General features: G+C 43.5%; 1 protein-coding gene across 3 annotated transcripts in view; it reads right to left on the reverse strand.

The window, feature by feature from the left end:
* The window catches only part of anapc1 (anaphase promoting complex subunit 1), a 221,014-nt gene that overhangs the window by 162,881 nt on the left and 40,548 nt on the right, over positions 1 to 17,585 (reverse strand). For all 3 annotated transcript variants that reach the window (XM_060848972.1, XM_060848952.1, XM_060848962.1), the window contains exons 15-20: positions 17,442 to 17,579; positions 15,617 to 15,677; positions 15,245 to 15,432; positions 4,925 to 4,999; positions 3,619 to 3,884; positions 294 to 385 (exon numbers count right to left, since the gene is read on the reverse strand). In XM_060848972.1, the coding sequence (XP_060704955.1) occupies positions 294 to 385; positions 3,619 to 3,884; positions 4,925 to 4,999; positions 15,245 to 15,432; positions 15,617 to 15,677; positions 17,442 to 17,579 (820 nt within the window). The remainder of the gene's footprint in view (positions 1 to 293; positions 386 to 3,618; positions 3,885 to 4,924; positions 5,000 to 15,244; positions 15,433 to 15,616; positions 15,678 to 17,441; positions 17,580 to 17,585) is intronic.

Here is a 17,585-nt window from a genome sequence, read left to right on the forward strand (position 1 = left end):
TCCCAAAAATAGAGGTTTGTGATAGTTCTTTCTTGCCAGACTAATATGAAGTAACACGGAATTAAAATTGAAACTAACATGTGCAAGTAGTTATGTGTTATGCAGTTTTTAAAATATAAGTTAATGACAGATTTCAATGCAGTTGCTTCTGTGCCTCAGACAGATCAGTTTTCCCTCAGCAATCCCACCCTGAAGAAACCTCCCATGCATGAAGTTCAAAGGCAGATATTACTTCACTGCGAACCTTGAAAAGAAACCCTACATTCCAGATGCCAAGAAAAGCAGTGTGTTACCTTGATCGATTTTACACGTTTGTTTCAAAGCCTTCACCAATAAAGGGTAGTCCCTCCAGTAAGAATCCATGTACATGTCCAACTTCAAATCTCTGTCAGATGATACAAACCAAACTGTGGATTACACTTTCAATGAAGGAAAGACTGAAAACTTTAACAGTCAGCTGCTTTTTCTCAGCGATACTTTCAACGAGTTATGTCAGTGCTACTATTGAAATAAAGTGTTTAATTTTAAATTCTATATTCCAAGGATGAAGAAAATGACGAGTTTTTACTTAGACTGAGGTAACAAGCATCACAGCAATACATGACTATGAAAAATGTGGAAAAATATGTTTTTCCAATTGCATTCATGACTTATATAAAAAGCCTAATTAATTACATGGTTCCCTTTTTACACAAAAAGTGGACAGTCAAAGGAACACTGGATCTGGGAGCAAGTGTAGGCCATTCAGCCCTTCTAGCCTGCTCTACTACCCACTCAATAAGGTAACGGCTTATCTGGCTGTATATCAATTGGCTTGTCAGCTTCCATATAAACTTAAACCTCAAACTCCTTGTCTATCAGAAATCTAGCAAACTCTGCCTTCAATCAGTTCAATGAGCTTGCCTCCACTGTTTTCTGTAGAAGTTGACTAGCAGCTATCGGACAGAAAGCAAATTTTGAAATGAATTCAAAGGTAGTCTTCCCATTTTTAAAACATCCTTCACTATTGTCCCAATCAAGGATCCACACCATCTCTTACAATTCAATGAGATTATCCCTCATTTTTCTAAACTCCAAGGGGTATAGGCCCAATCCTTTCAATCCATTGTGGTCAGAGAAGCCCTTCAACAAACAATAAGCTGAATGAATCTTCTCTAAGCTGCGTCTAATGTGATGAACCATATGCAATATATATATTATGTTATGGGATTTGGATTTTGTAATAGAGTAGATGGATTTGGGCTGGTTCTGTGAAGTTTTATTTTCAAAAGAGTTCAGAAAATCATGTTGAAGAGTAACCGAAATGCATCAATCCCAGGAAAGTATGCGATTGTCGTCTGGGAGGACCTCTGTCATATTAATAGATGGAATATTCACACTGCTGTGTTAACAACAGACCAAAAAGTCTTTAGTTTTGTTTTGAACTTTAGATCAGAAGGTTCAAAGTCTCGGTTCAGGAGCGAGAAAGGTTAGTTCAGGCAAGCTCGTCACTGACGTGGAAGAGGTTTAAATCGGGGAGTCACCAACCCAGGTGAGTTTGGATAGAAATCTTCATGTTATTTTGATTTGATATGCCAATATCTGTACAGCAAATCAGGCAGCAAAAGACTTCCAGAGATTTACAAAGATTTTACTCTAAATCTATAAAATGGTACAAATCTGTGTTTCCTTTCTGACCACTTTCCCTGTTCGGAGACCAATGCACCACTGGGGAAGAACTCAGCTGTTTCTTATCAATTTCTAATTGACGTTATGACACACCTCTGGAGCAGGTGGGATCTGAACCCATGCCTCATGGCTCTGAGATAGGGACACTACCACTGAACCACAAAAGTCCCTTCTGTTTCTCTCGCAGAACAACTTGTCAACGAAAGCTGATGGGAGCAAAACTTAAATCCTTGGATAGTCTGGAACCACCACCTTTCGAGTCAACCCCCAAAATTGCTGAACAACTGCTCCACAGAAAACCTCAAAATCTTTTGTTTTAAATCGACCTGTCCACACAGGTGGCAGGTGGCACTTGAACCCAGACGTTTTGGTGCAGAGATAGGGATACGACCACTGTGTTGCAAGAGCCTTTAAGAATTTAGCTCTTCTTATTTATCAACATGTTCAGGCATGTCAATGAAGTGTGCCTAGAGCAGGTGGGGCTTGAACCTGGCCCAGGGATAGGGGTGCTGTAAGACCTAGGAATAGAAACAGGCCATTCAGCCCACTGAATCTGCTCGACCGTTCAAAGGCAGATCTCATTATCCTCACCTCTATTTTCCTGCCTTGATTCCCCTACTGATCGAAAATCTGAAGATTTCAGCCTGGAATATACCTAACTACCACTGTGCCACCAGAGTCCTTACAAATCAGTGAGGCGCACTGGACTTTTGGTTTTAATAGTTGAGTTTTGTTTTCTTGCAGTTATGTTCATGCCTGACTGCTCTTGGAGCGGGAGTACACAGTGTTCACCAGCATCCTCACAGCTTTCAGGGACACGGACTACATCATCTCTTCCTCAAATTCTCACTTTGATTTAGAAGAAAGTGGTCTGTTTTTTCCCAAATGAACCTGTTTAGACGAGGGCTTGAATTGAGTCTTTCTGACCCATCAGAACTTAGCTCTTAGATATTTTTAATAAACTTGTTCAGAGGTGTTATGAAAACATCTGGAGCAAACGTAACTTGAACCTGGGGCTTCGTGCTCAGAGGTAGGGATACTACCACTGCACCACAGCATTTTGGAAGAACTCAGTCCTGTTTTTTTGAAAAATAGACTATCACCATATTAGATTAGATTAGATTACTTACAGAGTGGAAACAGGCCTTTCGGCCCAACAAGTCCACACCGACCCGCCGAAGCGCAACCCACCCATACCCATGCCCCTTACCTAACATTACGGGCAATTTAGCATGGCCAATTCACCTGACCTGCACATCTTTGTGACTGTGGGAGGAAACCGGAGCACCCGGAGGAAACCCACGCAGACACGGGGAGAACGTGCAAACTCCGCACAGTCAGTCACCTGAGGCGGGAATTGAACCCAGGTCTCTGGTGCTGTGAGGCTGCTAACCACTGTGCCACCGTGCCGCCCATATCTCATTTGAATACTTACAGACATAAACTACAAGCATCATCCACTAGAGGCAGTGCAGTCATAACATAAAGGTAGGGTACAAAAAGAGGGAGGGACTAAATCAAAATGAGAATTGGAGGGAAATATAAAGCACTCTGGCTCCTGCAGTGCCCATCTCTCTCTCTCTCTCTCAAAGCTATGAGGGTAGTGGGGAACACTGCTTACCCCCTCTCCAAGGACAGTCAGGCATGAATATAACTGCAGTAGCCACAGAAGAGAAGAACTTAACTCAAATACAAAGTCCAATCACTGGCTTGCAATCAACTCTGGAGCTGGTCTGTTTGAACCTAAAAGACAATTGGATTCTTAAATCTGGAACTGTTTGAAAAAAAAAGGTTTCGGCCATCAGATTTGTATAAGTTTCATGTCACTAAACTTAGAATGAAATATAAAATTGTCTCCACAGTCCAATGAAATAAGTCTAGTATTCACACTCTGAAACTGAGTACCTGCCAAAGTGTCCCCTGGTTCTAGTCTCTCCACAGGATACTTACCTTGCCAGCTGATACAAGAGAATGACAAGTGAACGTGCACCTTCCCTCATCAGATTATCCAGCTTTAGCTCCTCATAGATCAAGTGTAGCACAAAGAAAATGGCAGGAATGTGGTTGAAAAGTAAAGTGGTTGAATCCAAGCCAAGGTTTGGAAATGTCTCTTCTTTGGGATGCAAGACCTCGAGAGGGTCTAAATGCAGCACACCAGCTAAAAGGTGAGACTCAAAATTATGATGATAGTCACACGAAAGCAGGTATTCCCAGTCCTGAAAATAATAAAAAAACATGTATTTGAATTGAAGCCAGTGAGCCTTATAAGTCTCTGCGTCTTTGTTACATAAAAGCGCAAATAAAAAAAGGTCTTTCTGGACAAGATCAGCTGGTCAGGGACAACACCAAGACTGGATTGTCATTTTCCTAACAGCATTTCCCACAGCAAATTTATACTTTATATAGCCAATTTTGTTGCTCCTACAATGCAACCACTAGGTTTTCAAATAGAGTCACACCCACTGTAGCAAAAGTACATGGTTGCAAAAATTACACTTCAGATAATCTGCTTCTCTGTCGCATCAATTTGCATCATGTTTATTTTTCCACTACTAGTTACTGCAACATGACGACCAATTGTAGAAATGGAAATACTGAGAATAATTGCATTTCTCCTCTGCAAAGCTATGGTTCCTCTTCAAGTGTAAAGGTGAACAAACATCCAGGAGTCATATGGTCAACAACTGGTAAGAAACGAGGTGACTCAAAGATAGAGCGTGCTTAAAGGCAGGAAGAACACAACACAAAGAAATGGTTGAAAGGAATTTCCAATTCTAATTTGATAACAAGAGTGATCAACATGAGAAATGGGCATCCAAATAGGGCAATGAGGCAAAAACTTTGACATCGTTTTGGACACCGTTGGATGTCGGTGTTCCCACATGAACTAAAAGAGGTTTTCTTATCTACATTGAAGTAGCTTTGTTGTTTGTGATCTGATAAGACAGATTTTAATGCACATTCCAACTTCCTTGATTATTCAATTGTTGCAGGTGTCTGGAATGACACACAGGTCTGACTGGGTAAACATTCCCTTTCCTTGAATTGGATGCTCACAACAAACGAGTCTTGGATTCCAAATGACCAGTCTGAATGGCATGCGGCAGAATTTTAAATCGTGACCTTGGGGCTCACAACCACTAGGATATTGCACAATTCAAGAGCAAATATTTCACAGGCAATGGAATACGTCTCGAACAAAACAGCCGTTTACACGCTGCTTCCCATTGAAATAGTCAAAGTATAATTTCCTTACCTCTTCTGAGCCAACATCTGAAGGCCTGGCTTTTTTGGCAGCAATCACAGGGGACAGAGAACCTTCTAAGTCAAGCTGTGTGAATTAAAAGGACATTTAATTATTGTCACAATTGCTTTAGACTAATTTTTCAATGGTCGCTACATCCCAAAAACGTGCAATATTTTGAGCTCTGTGGGACTTCAAGACTGGTAGGAAAGGGGATAAAGAAGGTAACAATGAAGGTCCTCAGCCCCTGCCACTGTCCAACACATTTCGGGTACTTACTGTTTGGCTAGTGGAGAACTGCAAGAAGCAGTACCATAGGCTCAGCTGCTTACAATCTTTCTTAGTGACTTAGATGAAGAGTCAGAGTAATGTCTCTGTATTTTCTGATGACACAAATGTTGGAGGGAATACAAGTTAGAATCACAGAATCCTATAATCCCTACAGTGTGGAAACAGGCCATTTGGCCCAACATGCCCACACTAACCTCTGAACAGCATCCCACTGAGACCCATTCCCCTACCCCATTACTTTACATTTCCCCTGACTAATGCACCCAACCAACACATCACTGAACACTATGGGCAATTTAGCATGGCCAATTCACTAACCACAAAATCTCCCGTCGATTCCCCTAACTATCGAGTCCCCTACCACGAATACTTTTCTATTCTGCCCCCTTCCCTTCTTTGCCACAGTGTCAGTCTCCGTGCCAGAGAACTGACCACTATGGCTTTCCTCTGGTAGGTCATCCCCCCCCCCAGCAGTATCCAAAGCGGTATACTTATTGCTATGGGGAATGTCCACAGGGGATCTCTGCACTGTCTGCCTGGGCCCTTTCCTCCCCCTAACTGTAACCCATCTATCCTTGTCCTGAGCCTTCGGAGTGACCAACTCCCGGTAACTCCTCTCAATTACTCCCTCAGCCTCCCGAATGATCCGTAGTTCATCCAGCTGCAGCTCCAATTCCCTAACACGGTTTCCAAGGAGCTGGAGTTGGGTGCACTTCCCGCAGATGTAGCCAGCGGAGACATGTATCATGTCTCCCACTCCCACATTCTGCAGGAGGAGCAAGCAACTGCCCTAGCATCCATACCAGACTTATCTGAACACCCACTCAGTACTAAACTAGAAAGCTTAGTTCAAATTGCTATAAAATGAATAACAAACTAATATTCAATAGAGGAAGTTTAGAAATTTTTAATCTCGTTGACTTGGGAAGGGGGCTTGGGAGAGGGGAAATGTAGCTGACAAAGCATGCAGATATGGCAGTATTACAGGGCAGGTTTTGGATAATGAGCAAAAAGCCAAAGAACAGCAGATGCTGGAAATCAGAAACAAAATCAGAAATTGCTGGAGAAACTCAGCAGGCCTGGCAGCATCTGTGGAGAGAAAGCAGAGTTAACATTTCGGGTCCTGGGTTGCACATAATGAGGGAAAATGGCATTAGGATAGGTGACTATTAGAACAGATGGCTCAGTGACCTACTCCTGTTCCTACTTCCTATGTTGAACTTACTCAGTCTCTCATCACAGAACAGTCTCTTCACTCCTGGAACCAAATTGGTGAACCTTTGCTATACTAGCTCTCTCCCTATCCTTAATTATGGAGACTAAAATTGCACAGAGTATTCCAGGCCCTGTGTAACTGTAGCTAGATTTATTTATTTTTGCACTGCAGTTCCTTTGTGATAAAGGCTAATGTGACTTCTGCCTTCCTAGTTGCTTGCCACATCTCTTTGCTAATTTTTGATGTTCTTTGTTCGGATGCAGAAAAGTTCCTGTGAACATCAAGTTTCACATCTTATAAAGATTTTGCTCTTCTGTGTTAGTTACCAAAGTGAATAACCTCACCCTTCCCCATATTGTATTCCATTTGCCAAATTGTTGTCCTTATCTTTTTACAGCTTCCTGGAGTCCCTCATATAGCATGGTGGCTCAGTGATTAGCATTGCAGCCTCACAGCGCCAGGGACCTGAGTTCAATTCCAGTCTCGGATGATTGTCTGAGTGGGGTTTGCACATTCTCCCCGTGCCTGTCTGGGTTTCCTCCAGGTGCTCAGGATCGGGATTCCCAGAAGGTATGTTGCCTCCCTGGTGCCAGGGTCCGGGACGTCTCCGATTGGGTATATAAGGTTCTAAAAGGGGAGGGCGAACAGCCAGAAATCGTGTTACATATTGGCACCAATGATATAGCCAGGAAAAGGATTGAGGATATAAACAGTGATTTCAGGGAGTTAGGATGGAAGCTGCAAAGCAGGATGAACAGTAGTGTTCTCTTGTTTACTACCAGTGCCACAAGATAGTGAGGCGAGGAACAGGGAGCCGGCACAGCTTAACACGTGGCTATGCAGCTGGTGTAGGAGGGAGGGCTTCAGATATGTAGACAACTGGGATGCCTTCTGGGGAAGGTGGGACCTGTACATGAAGGACGGGTTGCATTTGAACTGGAAGGGGACCAATGTCCTGGGTGGAAGGTTTGCTCGAGTAGTTCGAGAGGGTTTAAACTAGTATGGCGGGGGGGTGGGAACCTGAGCTGTATACCAGAGGTGAGAGTTGATGCAGATGAGGCAATAGCAAGAGGTAGACCAGCCAGTGGGAAGGATTTTCCTGGGAAGGAACCATGGGATCAGATAAAGTGTGTTTGCTTTAACACAAGGAGTATCAGAAATAAAAGTGATGAACTTAGAGCATGGATCAGTACCTGGTGCTATGATGTTGTGGCCAGAACAGAGACATGGATTTCTCAGGGGCAGGAATGGTTGCTGGATGTTCCAGGGTTTAGAGCATTTAAAAAGAATAGGGAGGGGGGAAAAAGAGGAGGGGGTGTAGCACTACTAATCAGAGAGGGTATCACAGCTACAGAAGCTTCCATTGTCGAGGAAGATCTGCCTACCGAGTCAGTATTGGTGGAAATTAGGAACAGCAAGGGAGCAGTCACTTCGTTAGGGGTTTACTACAGGCCCCCCAATAGCAGCAGGGAGATGGAAGAAAGCATAGGTCGGCAGATTTTGGAAAAGTGTGGACGTAGTAGGATTGTTGTAATGGGTGACTTAACTTTCCCAATATTGATTGGAACCTCCTTCGAGCAGAAGATTTGAATGGAGCTGTTTTTGTAAGGTGTGTTTAGGAGGATTTCCTAACTCAGTACATTGACAGGTTGACGAGGGGAGAGGCCATTCTAGACTTAGTGCTCGGAAACGAGCCAGGGCAGGTATCAGATCTTGTGGTGGGAGAGCATTTTGGTGATAGTGACCACAACTGCCTCACATTCTACATAGCTATGGAGAAGGAGAGGATTAGGCAAAATGAGAGGATATTTAATTGGGGAAGAGGAAACAATGATGCGATTAGACATGAGTTAGGAGGCATGGATTGGGAGCAATTGTTCCATGGTGAAGGCACTATAGACATTTGGAGACTGTTTAAGGAACAGTTGTTGCAAGTGATCTGAGACAGGCAAGAAGGGGCAAGATAAAGGAACCTTGGATAACGAGAGTGGTGGAGCTTCTCGTCAAAAGGAAAAAGGTAGCTTACATTAGCTGGAGGAAGCTAGGGTCAAGCTCAGCTCTAGAGGATTACAGGCAGGCGAGGAAGGAGCTCAAAAATGGTCTGAGGAGAGCCAGGAGGGGGCACGAGAAAGGCTTGGCAGAACGGATTAGGGAGAACACAAAGACATTTTACACTTATGTGAGGAATAAGAGAATGATCAAAGAAAGAGTAGGGCCGATCAGGGATAGCATAGGGAAGTTGCGTGTGGAATCTGAGGAGGTAGGGGAAGCCCTAAATGAGATTTTTGCTTTTGTCTTTAGGAAAGAAACAAACTTTGTAGTGAATGAAACTTTTGAAGAGCAGGTGTGCATGCTGGAATGGATAGAGATAGAGGAAGCTGATGTGCTGAAAATTTTGCCAAACATTAAGATTGACAAGTCGCCAGGCCCGGACTGGATTTGTCCTCGGCTACTTTGGGATACGAGAAATGCAATTGCTTTGTCACTTGCGAAGATCTTTGCATCCTTGCTCTCCACTGGAGTCGTACCTGAGGACTGGAGAGAGGCAAATGTAATTCCTCTCTTCAAGAAAGGAAATAGGGAAATCCCTGGCAATTACAGACCAGTAAGTCTCACGTCTGTCGTCTGCAAGGATTCTGAGGGATAGGATTTATGACCATCTGGAAGAGCATGGCTTGATTAAATGCAGTCAACACGGCTTTGTGAGGGGCAGGTCATGCCTCACAAACCTTATCGAGTTCTTTGAGGATGTGACTAGAAAGGTTGATGAGGGTCGAGCTGTGGATGTGGTGCATATGGACTTCAGCAAGGCATTTGATAAGGTTCCCCATGGTAGGCTCATTCAGAAGGTCAGGAGGAATGGGATACAGGGGAACTTAGCTTTCTGGATACAGAATTGGCTGGCCAACAGAAGACAGCGAGTGGTAGAAGGAAAATATTCTGCCTGGAGGCTTGTGGTGAGTGGTGTTCCTCTACTGTTTGTAATTTTTATTAATGACTTGGATGAGGGGATTGAAGGATGGGTCAGCAAGTTTGCAGATGACACAAAGGTTGGAGGTGTCATTGACAGTATAGAGGGACTGTTATAGGCTGCAGCGGGACATTGACAGGATGCAGAGATGGGCTGAGAGGTGGCAGATGGAGTTCAACTTGGATAAATGTGAGGTGATGCATTTTGGAAGGTCGAATTTGAAAGCTGAGTACAGGATTAAGGATAGGATTCTTGGCAGTGTGGAGGAACATAGATCCCTTAAAATGGCCACCCAAGTGGACAGGGTTGTGAAGAAAGCATACGGAGATTTGGCTTTCATTAACAGGGGGACTGAGTTTAAGAGTCGTGAGATCTTGTTGCAGCTCTATAAAACTTTGGTGAGACCGCACTTGGAATACTGTGTCCAGTTCTGGTCGCCCTATTATAGGAAAGATGTGGATGCTTTGGAGAGGGTTCAGAGGAGGTTTACCAGGATGCTGCCTGGACTGGAGGGCTTATCTTATGAAGAGAGGTTGACTGAGCTCGGACTTTTTTCATTGGAGAAAAGGAGGAGGAGAGGGGACCTAATTGAGGTATACAAGATAATGAGAGGCATAGATAGAGTCGATAGCCAGAGACTATTTCCCAGGACAGAAATTACTAACACGAGGGGTCATAGTTTTAAGCTGGTTGAAGGAAAGTATAGAGGGGATGTCAGAGGCGGCTTCTTTACACAGAGAGTTGAGAGCATGGAATGGGTTGCCAGCAGCAGTTGTGGAAGCAAGGTCATTGGGGACATTTAAGAGATGACAGGACATGCATATGGTCACAGAAATTTGAGGGTGCATATGTGAGGATCAGTGGTCGGCACAACATCGTGGGCTGAAGGGCCTGTTCTGTGCTGTACTGTTCTATGTTCTAAAACTCTCTCTCCAGTCATAGTTAATTGATTCACGGGACCCTGGGCACACCATGATTGGAATAAAAAGTGAGGTCTGCAGATGCTGGAGATCACAGTTGAAAACGTGTTGCTGTTTAAAGCACAGCGGGTCAGGCAGCATCCAAGGAACAGGAAACTCGACGTTTCCCTGATGAAGGGCTTGTGCCCGAAACGTCGAGTTTCCTGTTCCTTGGATGCTGCCTGACCTGCTGTGCTTTAACCAGCAACACATTCACACCATGATTGGATGCTGCCTGAACTGCTGTGCTCTTCCAGCACCACTGATCCAGAATCTGGTTTCCAGCATCTGCAGTCATCGTTTTTACCTCGATGATTCATGAGCAGTCTGTCTCAGTGGAATAGTTCCCTTCTATTCCAGAACTGGTACTTGTGAAACACATAAACTGAAGCTCATTCCAACCAAACCAATCTTTGAGCCTTGTATTTAACTCCTCAATTTTATTGACCATAGGTTACCCATGGCTCATGTGGTAGTTCTGAGATTACTATCTTGAAAGATCTGCTTTTTCATTTTATATGCTTCAACAGAATCCCTCCTATTCTTTTATTCTGTAGATTTTACGAGCATAGTCTTCTCAATGGACAACTCCACCAGCCTAGGAATCAACCTGGTGAACTTTCATTGCTTTCACTCTATCGCAAGGTAAAGACACCAAAACTATAACGATACTCCAAGTTTGGTCTCACCAAGATTTGAGACAATTGCAGAAAACTTCTTAGCCCTGTATATCCTCTTGGCCTGCTAGCTTCCAGTGACATATGAACAAGGGCAGCCAAATCCCTTTGCACAACAACACTTTCCAATCTCTCACCATTTAAGAAACACACTTAATTTCTGTTTTTACCCACCAAAATTAATAATTTAATGATTTCCACATGATATTCTACTTAATATATTCACACCCCATTCATTCAGCAAGTCTAAATCCCTTTAAAGCCTCTCTCTGTCCTCCTCACAACTCACATTCCCACCTAACTTGGTCTTGTCAGCAAATTTGGAAGTATCACTTTTGGTCAGCAAGTCCAAATCATATGCAAAAACTGTGAATAGCTGAAACAATGATTTTTGCATCAACTCAAAAGTCACAGCTTGCCAAACTGGAAATGATTCATTTGTTTTGATTATCTGTTTTCTGCCCGTTATCCAACTATCAACGCATGCCATTATGGTAGAGCTTAAAAGATTGAAGATGAACAAGTCGACACATTTAAGACTATGAAGGGGCTTGACAATGTAGATGCAGTAATATTATTTCCCCTAGCATAGAACGCAGTTATAGGATCAAGGGCCGATAAGTTTGTCTGAAATTTCTTCACACAAAGGATTGTGAATCTTTGGAATTGTCTACCCTGGAGGATTGTGGGTGTTCTAACATTGTATAGAAGGCTGAGACACAGATTTTTAACATTTCATGGTTTCATGAGATACAGGGAGTGAGGAGGAGTTGCAGCCCAAGATCAGCCATGATCATAGCGAAGGAAGGAGCAGGCTCCATACGCCACATTGTCTTCTGACCTTATTCCTTACATTCATCCTGTAAAAGGATGAAGCAGCAGAGTACACAGATTTACTGACAAAATAAGCAACAGCTACATGAGAAATAAAAACCATTTTCTTTTAAGCGGCGTGAATATTTTTGATCTGGAGTGAACTGCCTGAGAGAGTGGTGGCAGGAGGGTTGATTGTGGCTTTCAAAAGATTATTATCTGAAAAGGCAGCAGAGTGGCACTAGGTTAATTCCTTTTTGTACAGAGCTAGCACAGGCAACTCTGGGCTAATGGTGTGATAAGGTATTTCATAAAAGCAACTTTTGTAAAACTTGGAGTTGATGTATGCATCAACTGCTCCTGTCCATCTCAATGGTAGAGGTCACAGGTTTGGAAGTTGCTGTCACAGGTGTTTCGGTGAATCTTGCAGTGCATCTTGAAGATGATACGCACAGCTACCACTGTGCATTGGAGAAGAAGGGAGTCTCTCACCTGTTCTTGCAGTCACAATAGTTACATGGCTGATCTAAGTCATTTTCTGATCAACGGAAACTCCCAAGATCTTGAGAGTGGGGGATTCAGCAACGGTTCCACCATTGAATGTCAAGGAGTGATGATGAGAGCTTCCCTTTTTGGAAATGGTCACTTGTGTAACACAAGTGCCAAGCAATGTTATTTGCCATTTAGTCAAATGACCTGGATATTGCTCAGTATCTGAAGGATCACAAATGGCGAACACTGTGCAGTCTTCAGCGAACATCTCTGGATGGAGGGAAGGTCATTGATGAAGCAGCTGAAGATGGTTGTGTCTGGGATATTACCCTGAGAAACTTCTGCAATAATGTCCAGAGGTTGAGAAGACTCGCCTCCAAAATTGGCAACCATCTTCCTTGGAGAATCCCCAACAACCTCCAATTCCCATTGACTCCAGTTTTGCTGGGCTCCTTGATGCCACACCCGGTCAAATGAAGCCTTGCTTTCAAGGACAGTCATTCTCACCTGACCTCTGTAATTCAGTTCTTTTGTCCATCTTTGTACTAAGGCTGCAAATAAGCCACTAACAAATCTAAATGTTATTGAGTAGCTTATTCCTTTGCAAGTGCTGCCTGATAGCACTGCCAAGCATACCTTCCGTCACTTTATTGATGGTTGAAAATAGACTGTTCGGGCAGTAACTGGCCAGGTTGGATTTGTCCTGCTTTTCATGTACAATTTATCTGGGCAATTTTCCACACTGCTGTATTTAATTGTACTGGAACAGCTTGGTCATTGATGCAGCTAGTTCGAGAGCACAAGTCTTCAGTACTATTGCCAGAACGTTGTCAGGGCCCATAGCCTTTGCAGGATCTAGTACCTCCAACCTTTTCCTGATATCACATGGTGAATCAATTGGTTGAAGGCTGGTTTCTGTGATAAGGAGGACCTCTGGAGGAGGCAGAGATGGATCATCCTCTTGGCACTTCTGGCTAAAGATTATGGCAAATGAGTCAGTCTTATCTTCTGTGCAGATGTGTGCAATGAGGATAGGGGTATTTTCACATCCTGTTAGTAGTTTTACTAACTGCAGAGCTCGGATTCGATCAGTTAGTTGTGTGTCTATCTCTTGTGAGTTGTTTCCACTATTTAATCCAAGTCGGCCTGAGGTGGAGTTTGACCAAGTTGACACCTCAGTACTTGGTGCTGTTCCTGAAGTGTCCTCCTACACTGTTTGTGAACCAGGACTGATCTCCTGACTTGGTAGTAATTGTCGAGTGGGCAATCTGCCAGGCTGTGAGGTTGCAGATTGCTGCTACTAATGGCCTATGATCTGTTCCAGGTCTGTGCCACACAGCACAGTGGTAAGTGTCACACAACATGATAGACTGCATCCACAGTGTGAAGACTGGATCTGGTTTCCACAAAGTATGTGCAGTGATCACTCTTACCGATACTGTCATGAGTGGACATACTTCTGTGGCAGGCAGATTAATGAGGATGAAATCAACATGGGAGGAGCACTGTTTCATCGGGCTGAAGGTGGACTGTATAGATGGTAATCAGCAGGAGGTCTCCTTGTTCATGTCTGACCTGATGCAAAGAGATTTCATGAGGTCCAGATTTAATGTGGATGACTCCCAGGTCATCACAGCTGTACGTCACAGTGCCAAAACTTACAAACAATGTCCCGGGCACCTATGGAAGGTATTATCCCATGAATATGACTATGTCAGGTTGTTGCTTGACCAGTCTGTGAAACAGCTCTCCCAATTCTGGCACAGCCCACAGGTATTAGCGATTTTACACCAACGGGATTGTTTTTGCCGTTTCTGGTGCCAAGGTTGATACCAGGTGATCCGTTCAGTTTCATTCCTTTTTTAAAGTCACATAACTGCACTGCCCATTGCTATTTGCCTTTGTACTGACCAGCTGAGTAGGGTAGTTAGGATCAAGCACATTGCTCTGGGTCTGGGAGTCATTTGCAGCCCAGACCAGATATAACCAGATTTCCTTCCCTCAAGGATGTTAGCAAACAGATGGGTTTTATGATTGTCAACAATGGCAACTTTAAATTCCAAATGTTAGTGAGTTCAAATCTCATCACCTTCTACGTAGGATCTAAACCTATAACATTAACCTGGGGGTTCTGGGTTACTACACTGATGACCTCAGCACTATGCCACCCTCTCGCCTTCTCATTCTAAAGAATGATCCCGACAGACATGTTTAATGCTGCTTCTTCTCTACATTTTGAGAACAAAAGCTTTGTCATCTATTAAAACAAGAATCCTGCATTGAAAATATCAGTGCCAAAATGATGAGTTTATATTGCAACCTGAGCGAAAGGGGACTTCCCCTGTCAGCATGACATGAGTGATCACGGAGAGTCTCAAAATCCCCTTTGTATAGCTTTTCAAATAAACTTTCGAGGTCACATTTCAAACTCAAGTCTTGCTAACACATTTTAACAAAATTGCATCAATACTTGCTCCTCAACTGCACCTGCCTGACTGAAATCAAGCTTAAAGAGAAAGTGAGGACTGCAGATGCTGGAGATCAGAGCTGAAAATGTGTTGCTGGAAAAGCGCAGCAGGTCAGGCAGCATCCAAAAAGCAGGGGAATCGACGTTTCGGGCATGAGCCATTCCTGAAGAAGGGTTCATGCCCGAAACGTCGATTCTCCTGCTCTTTGGATGCTGCCAGACTTGCTGCGCTTTTCCAGCAACACATTTTCAGCTGAAATCAACCTTATTCCTGTTCACTAAAGGGTGTGCTTCAGGCTGCAATTCTGCTGAATTTTGAAAGCATTTTTTTAAAGCAACATGTATTTTGACCATATTAATACTCTGTGTGAAAGGGGTATACTTTACAGTATCTGTAATTCTCCCCAAATGTAAAGCTGCAAAAATAATTTGGAAGGTGTACTTACATTGCGTGTCCACTTGAGTCTATCTGTATTGTAGCCCATCATGTTCATGAGACAGATCACAAACATGTTCCACTCAGAATGATAGTTAGGTCCACCCGGTGCATTGTACGCATTGTACCACTTGATTAAAACTTGCACTGCAACCTCTTTTGGAAGGATATATTTTATTGCTTGCAAGCATTTTTTCACTGTCGGAAGTTAAACAAAACATTTTGATTTGTTGATCAATCTCCTGGCATGACATTCAGTGAAGTACTTAGTGCCAAAGTTATACTCATTTCATAATCTGATTTGCAGGAATTTTTCATGTGATTAACATGTGTTTAAATACACTGCTCTCACCAAAAAAAATTAAGATCTGTTGACTCTTACCCAATTGAGAGTTCGTTATTTCAGGTGTCGTGATCCTAAGTAAATTCCCGTTACTCATTTCCTGAAGAGAAAGACACAAAATAGTCAACATTGGAAGCTGGGTGAAGACATACACAAACAATGCTTTGATTTTACAGAAATAAATTAAAACTATCTGTGTCTAACACAATATCTAGGCCTTGCATTCCACCTGGCAGCGTCAGTATCCCGGTGAGGCTGGCAGGCACGCACCCCACTACACTGGACGAACTTTAATCAGAATTAGTTTTATTGTCACGTACTCAAATGAATACAGTGAAAAGTATACTGGCAAAAGTATATGGTATCATCTTAGGTAAGACTTGCAGCAATTCATTCATCCAAACATAGCTAGCTGAGCAGTTTTTACACAGTGCATCAGCTATCGCTCAGCAGTAGCACACTCTTCTTGAACCGTGGAGGCAGTGGGTTCAAGTCTCACTTAGAGACTGGAGCACAAAATCTAGGCTGGTGGGGCAGACCTGATGGAATAATGCACAGTCGAGGTGCCATCTTTCAGATAAGACACTGAATCCAAGTCCTCTCAGCTCCCTCAAGTGGACATTAGAGATTTCACGGCACTGTTCAAAAGTATATTGGAGCCTCCCCTCGTGTCCTAGCTGCTACTATCTCTCAACCAACGTTGCCATTCTTATTTCTGTCTGTGGGATCTTGCTGTGTGCAAACTGGTTGCTGCACTTCCCACATTATGATATTGAGTACACTTCAAAAAACGTTTTGGTTATAAAATACTCTTCAGGGCATTGTGGGGTCATGAAAGACATGGCATAAATCCAGAGTTTTCTTTATTTCTACATTAGATGGACTTTACAGAAGTTAAAGAAAATGGAAGGCATTTTAAGTGGCCTGAGAAAATATGTGTGGCTCTTTCGTTGCCTGTCAGCACATACTTCATTACTAAGAGACAACAATTACATGATGGGTTAGAATCTCGACAGACAGTAATGTCTGGGGCAGAAAGATCCATATCCAACGTGCCCCATTTTGTAAATAAAGACAAAACAATGCAGATCCTGGAAATGTGAAACAAACACTGGAGACACTCAAAGTCTGGCAGCCCCTGTGAAGACAGAAACAGTGATAACATTTCTAAGACTTATTCTGAAGGACAGTCACAGCTGATGCAACAAATTAACTCTCTTTCTCTGTACACAGCTATTGCCAGACCTAGAAATACTGAATCATAGAATCGCTACAGCGTGGAAGCAGGCTATTCAGCCCATCAAACTCACACCAACCCTCTGAAGAGCATCCCACCCAGAGTCAGTCCTCAACCCTATTCCTGCATTTCCAATGGCTAATTCACCTCGCCTGCACATACCTGGACACTATGGGCAATTTAGCATGGCCAATCTACCTAACCTGCATATTTTTAGATTGAGGGAAGACGACAGAGGAAACTCACACAAATTCGGTGAGAGCGTGCAAACTTCACACAGACAGTCGCCCAAGTCTGGAATAGAACCTGGGTTCCTGGCGCTGTGATGCAGCAGTGCTGACCACTAAGCCACCATGCCACTCCGCTGAGTTTTTCCAGGTTCTGTGTATTTGTGCCCTGTATCATAGTTGTCCACGAACCTGGCTGTGATAGGAAAATGCTGAGCACATCTGGGTGGGTTGCTCTTCGGAGGGTCGGTGTGGACTTGTTGGGCCGAAGGACCTGTTTTCACATTGTAAATAATCTAATCTAAATCTAAGCAGAGCCTGAGCTCTCCAGCTTCATGATCATTGCTGGAAACCTGGACTGCCAAAGCTTCTACTGACCAGGTGCACAAAACTACCTTACCAGGGTAACTCTGTTTTGGACAGGATCCCGCAGGGAGTGAATGTATGTTCCAATCTGATGGAAGGTGCAGTCATCCATGTACGAGTCCTGAATCTTTGTGGAATCATTCAGCTCAGGTACCGGGGATGGCCACACAGCCTTTGG

The sequence above is a fragment of the Hemiscyllium ocellatum genome, chromosome 3 (genome assembly GCF_020745735.1).
Source record: "Hemiscyllium ocellatum isolate sHemOce1 chromosome 3, sHemOce1.pat.X.cur, whole genome shotgun sequence".
Taxonomy (NCBI): domain Eukaryota; kingdom Metazoa; phylum Chordata; class Chondrichthyes; order Orectolobiformes; family Hemiscylliidae; genus Hemiscyllium; species Hemiscyllium ocellatum.